The 21,092-nt window shown below is 37.3% G+C and overlaps 1 protein-coding gene across 10 annotated transcripts in view; it reads left to right on the forward strand.

Moving 5' to 3' along the window:
* Window positions 1-21,092, forward strand: part of Srpk2 (SRSF protein kinase 2) — a 239,211-nt gene that overhangs the window by 83,146 nt on the left and 134,973 nt on the right. For 4 of the 10 annotated variants that reach the window (XM_017797550.2, XM_029562343.1, XM_029562344.1 and 1 more), the window contains exon 3: window positions 4,762-4,825. The exons of 5 other annotated variants lie outside the window; for them this stretch is intronic. In XM_017797550.2, coding sequence (XP_017653039.1) covers window positions 4,762-4,825 — 64 coding nt within the window. Of the gene's footprint in view, window positions 1-4,553; window positions 4,826-21,092 lie in introns of those variants that run through there. One more of the 10 variants, XM_029562346.1, reaches the window with a different exon arrangement.

Here is a 21,092-nt window from a genome sequence, read left to right on the forward strand (position 1 = left end):
GTTAAAAATTAAAAATAATGTTTTAAAGGCTCAAATGGTCAATACTAGTTGTAAATGAAGAATGTCTCCAACTTGAATTTCTTTTTTTTTCTCTTCAGCTTTCCTCCTTATAAATTCATGTGGTTTAACTGTACATTAGGTTGACAAGAACAGGTTAAGATGATTATGAAAGCATCATCAAATAAGACTTAATATATGACAGGCTCTGTATGAGCTGAAGTGAATTCGTATCCCTGTCCTTAGGGCAGCTGTGTAGTTGTGTGGAAAGTTAAACAAGAAAGTACATAGTTTGATGATTGAGTGCAAGTATGTACAATATATACATAGGAGGAGAACTTAATTCTGTCTGAGATGATGTTTGGGAGGAGGTAACACTTGAGACCCAGATTGAAAAACTTAAGTTTTGTATGTGAGGGAAATGACCTATACAGTAGTGTTCCAGGGAAAGGAAACTGGAAGAAAAGATTTGTAGCATGAGAAAGCATGGTATGTTTGGGAAACCACACAGTATGGAGCTTAGTATTTCAGTGTATAAAAGGGAGAATGTGAGAATTCTATCCCAAATGAGACAGTGGAATATATCTGGGATTTCTCAAAAATTGTGGCTTCCAAGGACAGTGAATGATGCTGCTGTTCACTGAGTTAGACTACAAAGGGTGTGAGGGCTGAGGGGTGGTAAACTCAATGGTAGATGTCATGCTCTAGGTCCTGAGTTCAATCTCTTGGTCTAAAATAAAGTTAGACATGAGGTTGAGAAGTTAATGAGTTCAGTTTTAGACATTGCTCTCAAGGCATTTAGTAACTATTTAGGGGAAACTGTCCATTGGACTTTGGAGGATTTATAGAGTTGGGTTGCAGGAAAGAATATTGGGTTAGCAATTCATATGCATTTATCAATAGTGCCCTTACAGTTTTTGAAGACAAGGATGTAGGTATGTTTGGTGAATATTGAAGGATCTATAGTTATCACCAATGTGTAAGGGCTGGGAGAAGATGATTACCAAATCAAATACAGAGAATTACAAAAAGAAAAGCATTAAAAGGATAAACAGTCATCAGGCTTGGTGATCCATATTTGTAGACCTCACTACTGTGAAGGCTGAGACAATAAAACTTACATCGTCTTAGAATTTTATGCAGAAATTAAAATTACAACTAAATCCAATTAACTATAATTTTTGATGTTCATTCCAAGTACACAGGAGCCACTTAGTTATTTTCTCTGTGAAGTAAAGAAGCATGGTCTTTTGGTGGGTTCGGGGGGTGGAATTATGAGGCTAATTGTAAAGGATTAATTAACGGATGAGAGATGTAAGGAGCTGAATGTCATTCTGTTGAGTATTTTAGAGCACTGGTAGTAGTGTGATGGACAGATGATATAGGGAATGTAGATAAAAGTTAAGGAAAAATTTTTTCTTAAAATTACATTTTTATTTTACCCATTTTGTGTGCCTGGAGGAGGGATGGTAGTGACCGATGCCATGGTGCATGTGTGGGGGTCAGAGGACAGCTTGAAGGATTTTGTTCTCTGTTACCATGTGGGTCCTAGATGTCAAACTCCAGTTGTTAGGCTTAACAGTAGATGCCTTTACCCTTTGAGGCATTGTGCTAGCCCCAAAGTTGATGAACTTTTAAAAAATGTTATTAGTCCAGGAATATAAATGGAGGCTGGATGGTTGAATTAACAGGCAATTACAAGGTGGTAAGACTGCTTTTTTAGAAGAATCAAGGGTGGTGGTAGAGAGAATAACTTTAAATTGTGGGGGTAGGTTGGTACATTGTTTTAAAAGATGACTGTGAATGCAGACTGGATCTTTATACCAACTCATACAGGAAAATAAATTTTAAAGGAATTCACGAATAGTATTGTAAAGTATGTAGGATGAATGAATTAAACAACTGGTGTGAGGAAGACCTAAGTTAATAGGACTAGAGCTAAAATGATTGGGTGATTTAATTGCCGAAAAGTAAAATGTGGGGATCAAGGTATTACCCTGGGAATAATTATGTAATTGAAGAACAGCTGACTAATTGGGGGGGGAATATTGGTGGTGTGTGTCCTACATGTGGTCATGTCAGTGGATGACTCAAGTGACACAGATTTTCAAGGGACCAAGAGAATGCCTGGTCCTTAGCCAGAGATTTACAAAATCATATCCATCTGGACATCAGAAGGCAGAGTTCAAGACCAGCCTAGGCAATAACATAGGAAAACTCAGTCTCAAACCTGTAAAAGTGCATGCATGCATGTGTACACACACACACACACACACACACACACAGAGAGAGAGAGAGAGAGAGAGAGAGAGAGAAAGAAAGAAAGAAAGAGAGACAGAGAATGAGAGAAAGAATGGGAGAATGAGAATGAATTATCTGGTATTGTGGGGAATGGAAATCAAGAAATGGCTTCCGGAAGTGTTTTTTTCAAAATATTTTTTTTTAGGTTTGTTTTTTTGTTAATATTTTCTTGTTTTGGGGCTTCTTAATGTCTGCGGGGGGTACCAGACCCAGTGATGTTTTAGATAGGGAGGGGAAGGTGTAGCATAGATGGAAGAATGTGGACCTTGAGGGCTACGACACTCACATAGTATTTCTTGCCTTTCCTGACTCTTTCAGTCCTTGTGGAGCTATCAAGTCTGATGATTGGGAGAAATGTGAAAATGATAGGACTGGCAACCTATTCATGAATCCTACTCGACTCCAAAGTCATAAAAAGTGTATAGATTAAGGTTTTCTTCCCTGGGTTTGCAAGATGGGCATAACTTTATTAGAGCCAAGAAATTTGATCTTAGGCTTTTTCATCTTAAGTGCACTGATTTTATATAGACATACTGAAGTAAGAACTTTTTATCTTTTTGAAATAAAATAATTGTCATGATGAAGGTGGATTCAGGTGTAATCTCATTCCGAAGAAGATAGTTGGAAAAATTAGGAAGGCTGAGATATAGGATACAGTTAATTTCCACATACAATAACATTATACTGATTTTAAAAAAATCTTGCGATTGATGATAAAAGGTAGAAGAAAGTGAGTTTAAACTGGAAAAGCTAAGAAAATGGACAGTCCTGTGTCTCATTAACTCTATTCAGTAAATATTTATTGAGGGAATCCTGTCATTTGCGAGACACTGCATAAAAGAAGCAGGGAGGGTGTACCCCATGCCAAGCACAGTACTCATTGGCCTTTGCATGGATTATTTCATTAAATCCTCACAACAGCCTTTCAAGTAAAAATAGTTTTCCCATTTTATAAATGAGAAGATAGAGGGTTTAGAGAGTTTAGGTAATTTTCTTAAGATCCCATGGTTTTTGAAAAGGAAAGAACTTAATTTCAAAATTCCAGGCAAAGGTCTTTACTGAACATTTATTCACTGTGGCACCTTGGACTGGGGTCTGTAATCCACCTTAGAATTCTCAAGGTAAGTTTTATTATTGTACCAGTTGTAACTAGTTTCATAATGCCCATTGGATGAAGTTATAAGCTCAAATTGGGAAAATCTCCTTAACAATACTGGAAAGGAATATTCCTAGCCCATTACATTTTATGTAGCTAGTTTTTATTTTTATTTTTCCTTTACATTTTCTTATATTCCACTTTGATTAATTAGTGTAGTTAGTATTTTTAAAAATGGGGTTTTTTTATTCCTAAAAAAAATCTACAAAAATTATTGAGGTCTGCTTTGAAATCCTGACTTACTGTGTTTTAGTAGTACTGTTTTATTTTTCATATATGAACTTTTTATTATGAAAGTACACTGTAGTTTTAAAAATCCAGTTGAGAAAATACTTTTTAGGATTAGGAAAATAATTTTTCTTATGAAGTATGAGGAGTGGGCTTTATTCATTTAAAATTATGTGCCTTTGACTAGTTACTGGCCTTTTTAAAAGGTAGCATGTTCTAGTTTTTTCTTGTGTCTTTTTTTTTCACCCTATTATTTTCACTCTTCCCTTCTAGTCTCTTTTCTAAATTGGTATCAGCAACTGTCTTTTAATTAAATTGAATTTGCACTAAATTTCTGATGTAGATGGCTTTGCCATTCCTTTCCTAAAAGGACAAGAATATTATCTATGCTCGGTAACTGGGTGTTGCTGTTCACTTGTACTGTACTGGGAAGGAGGAGGGGAAATTTAAGGTGTAAAACAAGAAGTCTTTTCCTAAAGGCATTAGGGACTAGATATTAAATACATCTTTAACCAAAAGCAATCAGGAAATTATAACAAAGGCTAAGCATTTCTTAATCTTTAAATTGGGGTTTTCGTTTAATATTTCATTCTTAAGTGACAAAAATGATTCACTGAGCCATATTTTTTAGGGCTAATCAAATAGAAACAGCTAGGGGTTGCATATCTGTTCATTTCACCCTAAAACATCATTACTTAGGCTTCATTACTTAGGCTTCTTGAATTATTTAGCTTATTGAATTTGGATGTTAGAGTTTGTTGTATGTATTGTAATTTGTTAAATTTAAAACCTTTTTATAGTGCCCCAGCAGTTCTACCTTAAAAAAGAGAACACCCCTCTGCTTAAAAGCAATGGTACTTCCTGCTTTCATAAACAGTCATGTGCATAGTTTAGCAAGGCCTGATGCCTCTGGAGCTTTTTCCCTTTATAGCACCATTGAATCCCAGTCCTAACAGAAGTGCTGTGGATCTTGTGGCCTCATTCTGAACAAAAGGGATTAGAAAAGAAAAATCTCTTGATATAAGGCTTGTAAGCAAGGGCAGGCAATCTTGGTTGTGAATATTTTCTGATTTTTCCAGAAATCAAGCAGAAGATTGAGCTGCTGATGTCAGTTAACTCTGAGAAGTCGTCCTCTTCAGAAAGGTACAGCTACATCTCTTGCATGAACAATTAATGGTGTAGCATTGCTAAGAAACAAACAGGATGTAATTTTTTTTTTCTAGTCAAGTTTGCTGTATAATGTATTGTACTGCATGCTGGCATTGTGCTGTATTGAAGATGTGTATTTGGGCAAGCTGTTCTGCTTTTGCGAAGGGTAATTGGTTTTTTTTTTTTTTTTTAAAGAAAAATAGTGAAGCCTAATCAGCTGCAGCATGCACAGCATAACACAGCAGACTGCTGGTTCATGTGTGACAGCTGTTGAAAGCTTAAGAAATAATTTAATCAAGAAACAAAAATCTTGCTTTCTTTAAGGAAATACTGAGATTTTGTTCTTGTATTTTGAGGTTGTGGCTACACAGAATTACCGAGGTTATTTGTAGTATCTAGCTTAAAAATACTTGATTTTTGGTTGTAATAAGAAATTTTTTTTTTAATGTAGAAAAGGGAGTGCCATTTGTAAATAGCTTAGGAATTGCAAACCCACAGATTAGTCACATTCTGAAAAAGAGATATGATGCTTCTTCAAGTCTGTGCTAGGAAATGGAACAGTCACTGCATGCAGTAATCGTTCATGCCTGCAGGTAAGGACAAAATGACTCAGAAGTATTTTTAAAGCAATTATTTCATCTGTCAATCATAAGATTATACCTGTAAGGAGATAGTTTATTAAAATGACGTTTTGCCTTATAAGCAGAGTTAAGATTATTTTTTTATCTGAAGTAAAAAATGAGACTAGAGTTCCCTATTTGGATATGTAAATACTGTGCTCACTTCTGTTTGTGAAATTGTGTATGCTCCTTAATGTTTTAAATTGAGGTTCTTAGGCAGTTGATGGCTGCCTTTTCTCTTTATTACCTTATCAATTTATTCTTAATGTTGAATTTGTACTTAATAGCATATTTTATCTTTCTATGGCTAATTTCCAGGGCTGTCTTTGTTATTCATAGATTTAAAATTTAGGAAAATAATGTGGTGAAATTACTTGGTGATAGAGGAAATGATGCAGAAAAAATACTGGAAAAATACTGTTAAAACAAAAACTAGCTGAACCTACCATGACAAAATGGATTTAAAGTACAGTAGTTTCTGAAGGATATGATCTGATGACATGATCATGTTATATTGATTTATCATTATAATTACTTGAAAAGCCTCTGGTTACAGCTTAGGTTACAAATAAAGATGTAAGTGCTTTCTATAGGGATTGAAAATAGAAAAATTAAATGTTTGTTTATTTTCTGTGTAATTTCTAACTTCTGGTTTGTAGCTAGCTGCCTGATGTTAATCATTCTGTTTGCTGAGATGCAAAACAGTCTTCAGCTTTCTGAATATTCTACCAGTAAAATGGTGGTAATGGGAATGATAGAAGGTAGGGGTGTAGATTGTGAACAGTCCAAGTATCAACTGTAATGTTAGAGTTTTGTACTAGGAGGAACATACCTAATGAGATGACAGCAGTAATTATGTTAGCCTTTTGTGGTATCATGAATTCTTTATTGATAAATTGAGGGCTGAACAGAGAAGATAAATATTTCAGAAAAAAACTAGGAGTGAGTAATATTTTTTTTTCTGGCTAAAATTCGTTTTATAAGGAAAAATACTCAAGTATTTTGATGATTTTATTTACTTAGATTCTGTGGTAATTTGAAAAAGAGAATATGTGTTGTCATGGTTATAAAGCTTAGAAATCAACCACTATGCAGATAACTTTATACACAGTTCACCAGAGCTTGCTTTGTTGATTATTATTTTAGTAGGGTTACATAGAATTATATTAAGCAATTGTGACATGCTTACATAAAGGGTGGCAATATGGTTTATGTATCTGTTTAGCACTTTGCAAGTATTGAAGTTGTTTAATTTCACAATTTCTTTTTTTCCCTCTTTTATTAAAAGCTATACAATAATGATTAGTCATGCCATTTGATACTTTATTTGGAAGAATCTGAAAAATTATAACCAAGTTAAGAAAGTTCATGACCTAATAATACGGTACCCTACACAGGATTTAATACCTTATTCAGAACCTCGTCACAGTTTTCTGCTCTTCGATCACCAGTTATTGCATTTTGAAAATCTTTGATTTGACTTGTTTTTAATATTAAAAGTTCATGGTTTTAGGCATAGTGGCCTAAGTATTAAAGATATTTGGAATTTTCATAGGATCACAGTTCTCCAGTGTGTATGGGTAGATAGGTAATCTTTCTCCATAGAAGGAGAAGCTATTCAGGTGTATGAAACCAGAAGTTGTCATTCCATGTAACCAGTTTTGTTTCTGTAATTGAGAAGATCTGTTGATAGTTCAGAGAACTTAGTGAAGAAACAGCATTTCTAAATACAAAATGTAGTTAAGTATAGAAACTGATGTTTTTATTTTTCATCTTAAATTTTTAGAGTTCTACATAGAAAGTGCTAATCTTAGAAAAACTAGTATTGGTTTAAATTTTTAAGGTTTATTTTTATTCATGTGTGCATGTGTGTATGTGTATGTCTACCACACATGTATGGGTCCCTACAGAGGGTAGAACAGGGTATAAGGTTCCCTGGAGCTACAATTGCAGGTACTTATGAGCTGCCTGATGTGGGTGCTGGGAGCTGGACTCAGGTCCTCTGGAAAAGCAGCAAGTGCTCTTAACTAACTGAGGCCATCTCCCTAGCCCTTTGAATTATTTATGTTCACATAATTTTCTAAAATGGGAAAGGAAAAATAAAAAAACCCCAATTTAATTTCATAGTCTTTGGAGGACTCCATTGGAAAAAATGATTTGAAGTAAAATTTCAATGGTGTTTGTTTAGATAAGGTATACTAACATCACAGTCCTTCAAATCAATTTGAAAATGTTTTTAGCCCAAATGAAGCAGTAGAGATCTATAAGGGTGTAATTTGGTAGAGGAGATGTAGAATACTTGTATTCTATTGAGAATAACTGACTCACAGGCCAAAATTACTGGAGTTAAACTAAGTTATATTTTAGTTTTAGGTTTTGTTTTGAAGAGAGGAAAAATTTCAACTTAACCCTTTTTAAGATTAAGACAGGGACTGGAGAGATGGCTCAGGGGTTAAGAGCAGTGGACCTGGGTTCAGTTCCCAGCACCCACAGCTGTCCATAGCTCCAGTTCCAGGGGATCTGGCATCCTCTTCTGACTTCCGTGGGCATTGCATGAGATAGATGCACTTACGTATATGTAGGAAATACATGTGGTCACATAAAATAAAAATAATAAAATATTTTTAAGATTAAGAGCAGAGGGGCTGGAGAGATGGCTCAGCGGTTAAGAGCACTGATTGCTCCTGCAGAGGACCTGGGTTCAATTCTCAGCACCCACATGGCACCTACGAACTGTCCTTAACTCCAGTTCCAGGGGAATCTGAAGCCCTCTTCTGACCTCCGTGGCATTGCGCAACACAGGTGCACTCACATACATGCAGGCAATACACTCATACACATAAAAATAATAAAATGTTTTTTAAAAAGATTAAGAGCAGAGAATATAATTGCACGAATAATTATAATTTGAAAAGGGTACCTGATAATGAATAAAAAACAAATAATGTATGTTGTGACAAGCTAAGAACGTCATCTGCTATAAGATCCCTTCTGGAAGCTTTAGGAATAAGTCCCATCATAAATATTTCCTTTTTAAAATTGATTGTTAATGAATAAATGCATTTATATTTTAACATGGTGTTGATGCTTGGACACAGTTTCACTTTGTCTGGCCCTGCTTAAAGTAAAATAAAATAAACTGAATAGTTAATGACAGCAATCCATCAGTTTATGGTGTAGAACATGATGTGAAGAGGAGGAGTAATAGTTATAACACCTAGAAAAAGGGTAGCAATCACTCAATAGCTGTTGGTTGGTTGGTTGGTTGGTTGGTTGGTGGTGCTGAGAATCAAGCCAAATACTACTAAGTTCTTAATAGGACGAAGGGAGGGAGTGTGGAGAAGGGTTGTTTGTGTGTGTGCGTATCTGTTTGTCTGTCATGTCCTCAGAATCAAAGTTAATAGGTAAATACAAAGTTCTATATTGGGTTTGTGTTTTCTCATGAAAAAGACTCTGTATTAGTGTTTGTGTTTGTACCACTTTGTTTTTCAAAAAGGTTCCTTGTACTGAATATATAAATACTAGCTTATTTCATTAACATCCAGATAGTTAGCAAATACTGAATTCACAAGTTTCTGGCTGCCTTGTTCATGAGAGCAGGAAAAAGGAGGGAAGAAAAAGTCATAGTATCATTGTGCTGTGGCATATTCTACCAGTGCTGACTAAGTGATCGAGATAGTGTATTGCCCCTGTTCACTGTAAAGGCATTTTTTATACAACTACACAACCTGTGCTCATTCTTGTGTGTCTTTTAATTCTTACTTTGGAGTAAACAGAAACCTGGATGAATAAGAAGGGCAAAATTTGATGGTAAGGGGTCCATCATTTGCTCTTATTTTGAATACATTTTTCTTCGGTCTATGCAGTGACATATAAGCAAGGTGGGAGGACAAAAGATTCTTTCTTCATGCTCTTCTCCCAGCCCAAAGACTAGACCATACAGTTATTGCCAACTGTTTACTTCTCCAATCCCCATTCTGCCGTTGTCGCTTTTGTTTCTCTAGGCTAGATTCTTTTTCTGAATGGTAGAGTAAGTTGAAACAGTGGCTGATTGTGATTTTTTTCTCTCCACTCAATTAGTGTACTTACTTTGTTTATATTTGGTATTTATTAATATTTTTGTTGAAGATATATGGGAAATTCACGACCATAATGAAATGCAATTTGATTTTATTATTTATTTTAGTTTATGAGTTTTGTGTGGTACTTAAGAAATCTTTGCCAAGCCTGGGGTCACTAAGATTTTGTGTTGAATTGAGAAATTCAGAGAGAGAGAGAGAGAGAGAGAGAGAGAGAGAGAGAGAGAGAAAGTAAGTTTCGTGATGTAGCCCCAGCTTGCCTGGAACTCTCTATGTAGATCATCCCAGACTGCCTCAATCTCACAGGTGCCGCCTGCCTCTGCCTCTGGAGTGCTGAGGTTAAAGTGCTGTACCATTATGCCCAGTTAATGATTTGTTCTTAATATTTAAGCCTGAGATTCATCTTGGGTTTTAATGTTGAGATAAGAATTTAGATTAGTTCTTGATTTTTCTTTTTTGCATGTGGGTATTCAGTTGTTTCTGTTTTTTAATATTATATAAATAGAAACTTGAAACATTTAAAACTTACTTTTTGAGTATAACTAGCCAAATTGAGTACTTGGGAAATGCCTGTGACATTGATACAGTGGATTCAAGTACACAGCACATCAGCCTTTGAGATTTTGAGTAAAAATTCCACTAGGGTATGTCCTACCCCCTTTCTCTTTGTAATTTGGCCATGAACTTTGTGAGAGGTCTCTGGTGAATCAAGTAGCAGAGGAGGAGTGAGAGCATGTCAGTTTTAAAATGAGTGCAGTGGCATTTATTTACTTGGAAAGATAATTCTGGCAGTGGCATACAAGGATAAATCTGAAGGGTAGATGGATATTTTTCTCCCCTAAAAACATTGAGAGGCACAGGTGTGAAGTGGTCACCTTTAAAAATTCTGGCTGGGTGAGGTGGCCCACACCTTTAGTCCCAGCAGAGGCAGGCGGATCTCTATGAGTTCAAGGCCGACCTGGTCTACATAGCAGGTGCCAGGCCAGCTGGGGCTACAGGGAGACCCTGTCTCAAAAAGACAAAAAAAAAAAAAAAAAAAATCTGGATCTTATGCTGTATACAGTGCCTTGAATATTCTAGAGGTGGAAAGAGGTAATAGATTGATTTCTCCTTAGAAGAATCTTTGAGCACAGTGCAATATGATACATTCAGGAATAGAAGTGATAGGTGAGAAAATTAAAGAACAACAATAATAAAAGGAAGATGTGGGTGAAGGAACACCTCAGTGATAAAACTCATGCTTAGTAGGCCTCAGGCCCTGGTTCTATTCCCCAGCAAAAGAGAAAAGAGTGTTACTTATGTGAGATTCATTCTCTTGTGTGTAGTTGTAGTTGAGCTAGTCTCGCTGCTTTCTAGTACTGATAGCTTGAATTTACTTCAGTTTATCTCTTTCACTATTGATGGTCATTGGGGCTATCTGCTGTTTCTGGCTATTAGGAATAGTGTTGCTATGAGCGTTTGTATGCACGGTGTTTGGTAAATGAACCTGTATATACATTTCTCTTGAGTCTATTCCTAGGAGTGCAGTTGCTTAATTTTAGTGTTACAGGTATCTGTACTTCTGCCAGTTATACTCTAGGTTCTTGCCGACTCAGTACTGCATATCCTTCCTTTCCCTCTACCCCCTTCCCAACTCACCCTCCTTTCTTTTCTTCCCTTTCTCTTTTTTCCTTGTTAGGTTTTTGGTAGCTGTGCCTGTGCCATCCAGAGTTTGGACCATTTTGAGGAGGATTACAAACACATGGGGACAGTTTTTCAGGTGGACCTTATGAAAGAAATAGCATTAGGTGCTTAACCAGAAAGGGCCATAGGGTGTAGTCCTGAAGCTCTGATGATGGTATTTTGACAGGTTCTAGAGACCATACATGTTAACATTAGTTTTAAGATTCCATATTAATAGCAAAGTTCATTCCTCACTTAAACCCTGTCAGAAGCTTGTCTTGTAAATGATGGAAGAAAGACCTTATATTTGAGAAACTGGGGAAATATATCGGGCTGGCCTTGAACTCACAGAGATCTGCCTTCCGAGTGCTGGGATTAAAGGCGTGCTCCACCATGCCCAGCTGATATCTTTTAAACTGTTAACTTTTAAGTTGTACATGGCTGTCAGAATAACAGTATAGAGTTATCATTTAGTTTCTGATAAAAGAAAAGCAGGCATTTATCCAAGTTTCTGTTCTGTTGTTGATTATTTATTTAATTTAGATGCAGTGCTTTCTAAATTACTATGTTTGTGCCCCAGCTGGCCTGGAACTCACTAAGTAGACCAGGCTGGCCTTGAACTCACAGAGATCCACCTGCCTCTGCCTCTGCCTCCTGAGTGCTGGAATTAAAGGCGTGTACCACCACACCGGACTGATTTCTGAAGTTCTTAAGGAAGGTTGTTCACATTATACCCCAGGGAAATTGCCTAGAACACAAATCTGTCAGCTGGATCATTCTCCTCTTTTTAGGTTCTTGGGATAAAGGTAAGTGCTAGGTCTGGGCCAGTGAGCACTGCTTCTAGACTTTCTCTCTAGGCTAGTCTCAGGCTTTCTTTACTTTGGTCATGTTCCTGTCTTCATCCAACTCACAGAAGCCCTGCCTGGGTCATATTACACCTATTATAAGCCTCACCAAGGCTGGACACCTCTCCTCCATTGCTTATGTCACAGCTGTTGTTTGAAAGTGATAGTATCAGTGATACTTAGTCCACTTGGCCTACTTTCTAATTTACTTATTATGAACTTCAGCTTATTATCATACTTAGAAATGCCTTCATCTCAAAATTTAGAACTTCTTCATCCACAAATGATGAAAAAATACTATCATTTGCAGTTTACAAGTTGAAAGTTTTGTGTGAGGGGGGGCTGGAGAGATGGCTCAGCGGTTAAAAACACTGACTGTTCTTGCAGAAGACCCCAGTTCGAATCCCACAGCTAACAACTGTCCATAACTCCAGTTCCAGGGGATCCGACGGCCTCTGCTGTCTTCCATGGGCATTGCATGACATGGGTGTGCTTACCTACATGCAGGCAATACAAGCATACACCTAAAATAAAAATAAATAAAAAATTTAAAAAAAGCTTTGTGGGAAGACTTTTGATACAGGGAGTCTATGCTATTGGCATAGATTAACTTATAAATTATACTTAGCTAATTTATATTAACTATTATAAAATGCAAATGTTACAAGTCAGGTTTTTGTATCATAAAATGTAGTTTGTTGTTAGTTTTTTTAACATTTATTTTAATGTAAAATTGAAATTAAAATAAATCTGAATGCTTTCTATCGCTGTACTAAAAGAAAACATTAAAACACAAAAACATACATTTTCCCCTAGTGTCAGTATTTTGCATGCCATCTGTTGCCTTTTTTAGTTACATATTTGATACTGTACTAATATTTACTCAGGATCATGCCTTTTTATTTACATTTAATTATAGTCAAATACAGGTGGTATAAATTTTAATTGTTTCCTAAAACCTAATTTTTCAAAAGGAATTTTTTTAGGGGGAGGTCTTTTTGAGACAGGGTCTCCCTGTAGCCACAACCAGCCTAGAACTCACTATGTAAACCAGGCTGGCGCCTTGAACTCACAGAGGTCCGACTGCCTCTGCCTCCTGGGTTCTGGGATTAAAGGTGAGCACCACCATACCTGGTACAAAAGGAATTTTTGTGTCCCTTCCAGAAATGGAGAAACAGTATTGTTTACCTTGAAAAGCAGTGAGTATCAAATCCTGCTGTGTTTTCTTGTGAGATAAAAGTTTCAAGCCCGAACCATAGCTTGTTTACAGGTGATTCAGTTGGCAAGTGTCATAAAAAAATAAAAATATGTCATCCCTAGAGTTAAGACTTGGGTTAGATACTCTGATTGAAAGAACCTTGGAGAGAAGTAAAATCCCCAGTGTGTGATTTAGTAGGATTTGGTACCAACTCTAGGCGCCACCAAACATTATTTTGCATAGTAGCAGTTTCACTTCCTCTTCACTTGGCATATTATATCTTTTTTTTTCTTTCTTCATTAAAAAATACTGTGTTTATATGCATGTGTATGATGTGAGTATGAATGTGTCCTGGCAAACATGGTTAGAGGACAACTTTATAGAGTTGGTGCTTTCAACCGTTATATGGGGTCTGGGAATTGAACTCAGGTCATCAGACTTGTGTAGCAATCAGTTTACCCACTGAGCCATCTTGCTCATCCTTGTTTTGTTTTTGAGATTGGTGTCATGCTCTTTAGCCCAGTCTGGTCTGGAACTTGAGATCCTTTTGCTTCAGTCTCCCAATTGCTGGGATTACAGGCACCAGGCGGAATCTTCTCTTGGAGTGGTAAGTTATGATGAATTTACCAGGGACTGTTCTGAACAAACCGTTCTGAGTAGCTACTATAATAACAATGGCAATGATAAATAGTAGCTATACTTTTAATAACTATAGTTCAGATTCCTGTTGCAGTAGAATTCTTTATTTAGCAGGGGTCTGGAGAAAAGACTAATTTTCATAGATTATTATTCATCCAACATTTGTCAGCAGCTGCTATGTACTAATCAACAAGTGATTTAGAAATCTGTGTGCCTCAAAGGCCCTACAGAAATGTAGAATTTTCTGTACATTGTTGGTGTACAAATTTGTATAGAAGTTTATGTTGGTCAGTGGCTTGCCTTGGTTTATTTCTTGGGCATGACATGCGGAGAGCTGTATCATGGATGACACTACATTGGTGGCCCTTGACACTCCTTAAAGTTTTGTGTAGCTGGGTGAGGTGGCACACAGCTTTAATTTCAATGCTTAGGAGACAGAGACAGGAGGATCTCTGTGAGTTTGAGACCTGCTTGGTCTAAAATCAATTTCCAGGCCATTCAGGGATACATAGTGAGATCCTGTCAAAAAAAAAAAGTGGGAGAGATGTAACCAAGTAGTTGCATCTCTGGGAAAAGATCAGAGGTATAGCAAAGGGGTTGTGAGCATATCTTTCAGTGCTATAGCACATGAGGGACTGCTGGTTCCTGTGGAAATACAGGCTAAGGTTTGTCAGCTCTTTTCCTTTTTTTGGGAGAAGTTTAAAATTTGGATTTTTATGTCAAATCTGTCTAATGAGAAATATAGCATCTGATGTTCAGATAAGCTCATGGTAAACATTTTTCTGCTGTGCTGTAACATGTTGATCCATATAGTTTGTGAGTCTCAGACCGCCACAGACTTAGTAAAAGGGATTTTCAAATCCTGTGAATACTAAGCATCATCAGTAGGCAGGTAAAATTATTTTCATTCTGGGTGCTGGAGAGATGGCTCAGTGATTAAGAGTTCCTAATGCTCTTGTAGAGGATCTGGGTTTGGTTTCAAACACCTATTTCACAACTGCCTATAACTACAGCTCCAAGGAATCTGGTGCCCTCTTCTCACTTATACACAGACGTGTGTGTGTGTGTGTGTGTGTGTGTGTGTGTGTGTGTGTGTATGTGTATAATTAACAAAAATAAATCCTAAAATTATTTGCATTCTGAGGGGTATGTGTCTAGATTTTTGTAACATTTCAGAAGTGCTGACCCTGGTGATCACTCTACGAAGTATATACTAAGATACTAAGGTTCACCTGCAAGTTGCCTAAGTTGTCCCATCCTGTTCTCCCCCCTCCTCCCCATTTAAAAAACAAATAGATGTTGTTTAGCAGTAACACCATCACAAAAATAAAACCCAATATCGTACTGAGAATTTTGGAATTGACTTTCTACCATTATGCATTTTTTCATATTCTTAAATAATATCTAGTAGACTAATTTTTGTAGTTTTTTTGAAAAATAACTTTCCTTTTGTAGTTTCTAATGAACTTTTAAAATTGAATTTTTGTGTATTTCATACAGAACATCTTAATCATCTTTATACGTCCTTCCCTGCTGGAATGCTTCCATAGTCCCCCCACTGGATTTCATGCATTCTGTCATTTGTGTTAAGGCCCATCAAGTCAAGTTAGTATTCCCAGATGTCTCTTAGTGTAAGTTCATCCACTGAGTTCTAGTCAGCTGACCTAGAGTCCCTCCCTTTAAGAAGATCAGCTCTTCCTCACCCAGCAGTAATCAGTTTCCAGTAGCTCTTGGGCTAAGATTGGGACCTACTGCCCATTTTCACAGTTCTGTCCTGGGTTTTTGTCTGCTTGAGTTTGCATAGGTCTTGTGCATGTCATCACCATTGCTATAGGTTCATATGAGCAAGGTCCTAGGAGGAGCCTGTAAGACTCTGTTTCTGTATGGTCATGCACCTCCTCCTGTGGCTCTTACAGTCTTTCTGCCCTCTCTAATGCAATAGTTCCTGAGCTCTAGGGAGGTGAAGTTTAATACAGGAGTCCTGTCCAGGGACCCACACTCTGCAGACTCTTATTCTGTGTGCTTTGGTCATTTGTGTCCTTTTGTGTTCATGGTCCTCTGTTGCATGAGGGAGCTTCATTAATGAGAGTTGAGAGATGCATTTAGTGTTCTCTCTACCCCTTGTTCCACTATGTTCCATGAAGCTTGGGTGTAGAAGTTTAATTGCAGATGTTTCACATAGGGTTGGGTAATTCACAGACTATCTCTGTGTGTGACCATTTGTAATAATCTTCGTCTCTTGCAAAAGAAGCTTCATTGATGAGTGGTGACTGAATACTTATCTGTAAATATAAGGATTCATATTTAGCACATAGTAAGAAATTACATTTGTCTAGGTATGTGACAGCTTTGGGGTTTTCTCTAAGCTCTGTGACGTCTCCAGCCATGTGTATTAGGCTGTGTTTACAGTACCACACTTGAATTTCCTCCCATTTAGTGGACTTAAGTCCAATTAGACAGTTGCTGATTACTTTCAAGGTAAAAGTGGCACTACTGCCCTAATATAATTTGCTTTGCCAGTCGTTGTTGTGGTTATCAGGGCTTAGAGCTTGAGGTTGGATCATTGATTGATGTTCTCCCTTAGCAGCTTGCATAGTGTTCTTGAAAACTATGAGAGCTAGCCTCCAGAGAGGTGGTTTCCATTGCTTCAAATTCTGTGTCTGAAATATGTCCTAACTTCAATAATAGTCTCTTACCTTCAGGTTTGGGGAGGTAATCAAGAGCTATAGCCAATAGCCTGTGTAAATTTTGGGAGTCTCTTGGACTACCTTGGCCAACAGCTTGAAGGGAGGTTTCTCCTGTCTGGCACTGTTTCTTGTTAAATAACCTTCAGCTATACACATGGACTCAATGCAGTGATAATGTATCTGTAATTTTTCAGTAGGTTTTTGAACTATTATGTTTCCCTTTGGTTTTGGTTTTTCACATCAGCTAAGCATTATTTTTCTCTCCCTATCTAATCCTCCCTCCTTCTTCACCAGTTAAAGTATCATCATTTCAACCTCATTTCACACTCAGTAATGCCTGTCTCCTATGATTCCCCCTCTTTTAAGCTCCTTCTTCCCCTTTAGCCCCATAGTTCCTTGTAAAACCCTCCCTCTCCCCCTTTCATTTAAATACCTCCCATTTTACCCATTTCCCCCTTGGTAACACCAGTCTTCTACTGTTGTTCTCTCTCAGGCTCCTTTTTTCCCTTTACTTTCCTGATTCCTTTCCATTTTCCTGGCACCTGCAATTACATTGGGATATATACTTACATATACAAATTTGGTGCTAGGATCCACAAATGAGGGAGAATATACATTGTTTTTCTGAGTCTGGGTTACTTCACTTAGTATAATTGTTTCCAGTTCCATTCATTTACCTGCAGATTTCATCTTTTTTTTAAAAATACTTTATTATTTTTATTTTATATGTATGAGTGTATTGCATGTATGTGTGTAAGTGCACTTGTGTTGTGCACAGCCTGTGGAGGTCAGAAGAGGGTGTCAGATTCCCCTGGAATTGGAGTTATGGATGGTTGTTAACTGCCATGTGGGTGCTGGGAATCAAACCCAGGTCCTCTGCAAGAGGAGTCAGTGCTCTTAACCACTGAGCCAACTCTCCAGCCCTGATTTCGTGTTTCTTTACCACTGAGTAGAACTTCATTGTGTAAATGTATCACATTTTTATTATCCACTCAGTTGAGGGACATTTACGTTGCTTCCATCTCTTACATATTGTGGAGTAGCAACAAACATGGATGTACAAGTATCTCTGCAGTAGGATGAGTCAGTCCCTTAGGTATATGCCAAGGAGTTGTATACCTGAATCATATGGTATGCTCATTTTTAGTTTTTTAAGAGTTCTCCACACTGCTATCCATAAGGATTGTATGAGTTTGCAATCCCACAGGCAGTGACTGAGCATTCCCCTTTCCCCATATCCTTTCTAGCAGTTGGGATCACTTGTTCTCTTGATCTTAGCCAGTCTGATTGGGGTAAGATGAAATCTTAAAGTAGTTTTAATTTGCATTTCCCTAATTACTAAGGATGTTATACACCTTTTAAGTTGTTTCTTAGCCATCTTTATTGATTCTTTTGAGAAGCCTCTGTTCAGATCCATAGCCCATTTGTAATTGAGTCATTTATTTTCTTGATTTTTTTTTTGTTTGTTCTTTTGAGTTCTTTATATATTTTGGATGTTAAACCTCCATCAGGTATGTCGCTGGTGAAGATTTTTCTCCCAGTCTGTGGATTTTCTCTTCACTTCCTTTATTGTTTCTTTTGCTGTACAGAAGCTTTTTACTTTAATGGGGTCCTACTTGTTGATTGTTGACCTTGATTCCTGAGCAATTGACATCTGATTTAGAAAATCCTTTTCCTATACCTGTATCTTGTAGGTTACTGCCAATGATTTCTTCTAGCATGTCCTAGTTTGTTTGTCCATTGCTGTGACAAAATACTCTTGACCAATACCAACTTGGGGAGGAAAAGGTTTACTTAGCTTACACCTTCTGGGTCACAGTTGATCAGGGAGCCCAAGGTAGGAACTCAGGGCAGGAACCTGGAGGCAGAAGCTGGAGCACAGGCCAGGGAGGAATGCTGCTTACTGGCTTGCTCCCCTGGCCCCTGCTTAGCCTGCTTTCTTATGTGACATAGGCCCACCTGCCCAGGGTGGCACCACCCACAGTGGGCTGGGCCTTCCCACATCACACAACAGTCAAGAAGATTCCCCACAGACATGGCCACAGGCCAGTCTGATGGAGGCAAGTCCCCTATTGAGGCTCCCTCAACCCAGGTGTGTCAAGTTGACACTAAAGCTATCCAGCACATAGCAGTTTCAAAGTTTCAGGTTTCACATTGAGGTCTTTGATCCATTTGGAGTTGACTTTTGTGCAAGGTGAAAGATAAGGGTCTAGTTTCATTCCTCTGCAGGTGGATATTCAGTTTTGCCAGCACCATTTGGGCCGATCTGGTATGATAATCCCTCCTGTGTGTTGCTCCTTGTGCTCAGGATTGCTTTGGCTATCCAGTATCTTTCTTGATTCTATATGAATTTTAGAATTTTTTTTTCTAATTCTGTGATGAATGTCATGGGGATTTCGATTGGTATTGCATTTAACCTATATATATTTTAAAAAGATTTTTATTTTTTAATATTTTACTTATTTTTCTTTTATGTGTATTGCATGTATTGCCTGCATGTATGTAAGTCCACCTGTGTTGTGCAGTGTCCATGGAGGTCAGAAGAGGACGTTGATTCCTCTGGTACTTGAGTTACAAACGATTGTTAACAGCCATGTGGGACCTGGGTCCTCTGCAACAGCAGCCAGTGCTCTTAACCAATAAGCCATCTCTCCAGCCCCATTATTTTTCATTATGTGTACCTGTGTTTGTATATGTCATGTGTGTGTAGGTGCCTGTGGAGGTCAAAAGAGGTCATAGGATCCCCTGGAGCTGGAGTTAAAGGCAACTCATCGTGTGTTATTATGTTTTCGAAGACTGTAGTATACTGAGTCCACGATTCGGATGGGAATACCATCATAATTTTATTTATTGAGTGTTGATATTAGATGTGAACTCATTGTAATTTGTAAGCGTTTTTTTTGTTGTTGCTGCTTTTTGTTTTCCTTTTGGTTTTTTTGTTTGTTTGTTTGTTTGTTTGTTTGTTTTTGAGACAGGATCTTACTGTGTAGCTCTAGTTGGCCTGCAAGTAGCTATGTGGACCAGGCTGGCCTCAAATGCACAGAGATCTGCCTGCCTCTGCCTCTGCCTCCCTAGTGCTGGGATTAAAGGTGTTCACCACCACATCTGGCCAGTTTGTAAGGTTCTTAATAAATAATACTGAATTGTCCTTCTGAAGGGTATACACTTCTCTGACAATGCACAAGAGACCTTTTTAATGTCCTCCCTCATAGGAGGTTTCTGGAAGTCTTTTTTTAGGTGTTGCGTAGGTGACATTAAAGAATATGTTAAGTGGTGTAGACTTCAGTCTTCTTCCTTTTAATTCTTTATTGAAGACTCTTCTGTGTACATAAATAAAGTGATTTCAATAAAAGACTTGTAGGTTATTGTATTAAGTCATACATTTATGAAAATACCAAAGATATTCTTAGCATGCCCTCGTTTAGCTGTTAGCTCTGAAGTAGAATAATCTATCAATGAGAAAAAATGTTGGGCATTCTGTTGGTGCTAATGATTCTTAATTTTATAAAACATTTCAAGACGTTATATCCAAACGCCTCATTTCAGATGCTTAGCTTGTGTGAGGTCTCTCCCTCCCTTCTCTCTTTCTTCCCTATTTCTTTTCTGCCTTCCTGCTCTGTTCCCTTCCTCTTGTTATGTAGCTCAGGTTGGCCTTGAATTCACATTGTAGCTCAAGCCACCTCAAACTTATTATTCTCCTGCTTCCTCCTCAAGAGTACTGGGGTTACACTTGTAAACCACTGTAGCTGGATTGTTCTTTTCCTCTAGTAGATAATATTGTTCCCTTCATTGGACTTTGTTTCTTAAGCTTCACCCTATTGTATTTTCATACTCTGTGCTCTTCTGTGCTATAAATAATTTTCAAATTACATTCACTAGTCATTTGTCTTTTGATAAAGTTATCTTTGAGATTTCTTTGAGATGTTTAGTTCCTCTCCCTTTAATGAAAACATTATTTGCCACATACCACTTACCAAATTATATGTTGTCTTTTTAATGTTTTGCTGACTTAGAATATATGGAATTTATTAATGTTTAGTTTCAAAGGAAAGATAGAATGATGCTGATTTTAACTGTTAAATAAGATAAAGGTAGAGAAATTATACTTTATAGTATTCAAACCTCACTTATCTCCTCATCCACCCACCTGCCTACCCACCCACCTAAACACAGACTAAAGAGAATTTAACTTCAGTTTGTTCTTGCAATACAGTTTTAATCAAAGCTTAAAAAAAATTCTGATTGAATTTTGATTCTTGTCCCCCTCACTAGCCTTTTATGATGGAGTTTACTAGTATTTATCAAAGCATTCCTCAGGGTTGGCTCCATGGCTTAGCTAAAGTACCTGTCTAATAAAGTATTCATTGGAACTAGAATTAAAAAAATATATGTGCTTTCTAGGGCAGAATGATCATTAACATGCCTGTGTTTAGTGCTTAGGGGTTAAGAAATTTTACAGGTACACTGAATATAGCTTTATTCATTTGTTGAAAAGGAAGTGTGATGGGATTAAAACCTAAATTATAGAAAG

The sequence above is a fragment of the Nannospalax galili genome, unplaced genomic scaffold, assembly GCF_000622305.1.
Source record: "Nannospalax galili isolate Female #2095 unplaced genomic scaffold, S.galili_v1.0 scaffold312, whole genome shotgun sequence".
NCBI classification, from domain to species: domain Eukaryota; kingdom Metazoa; phylum Chordata; class Mammalia; order Rodentia; family Spalacidae; genus Nannospalax; species Nannospalax galili.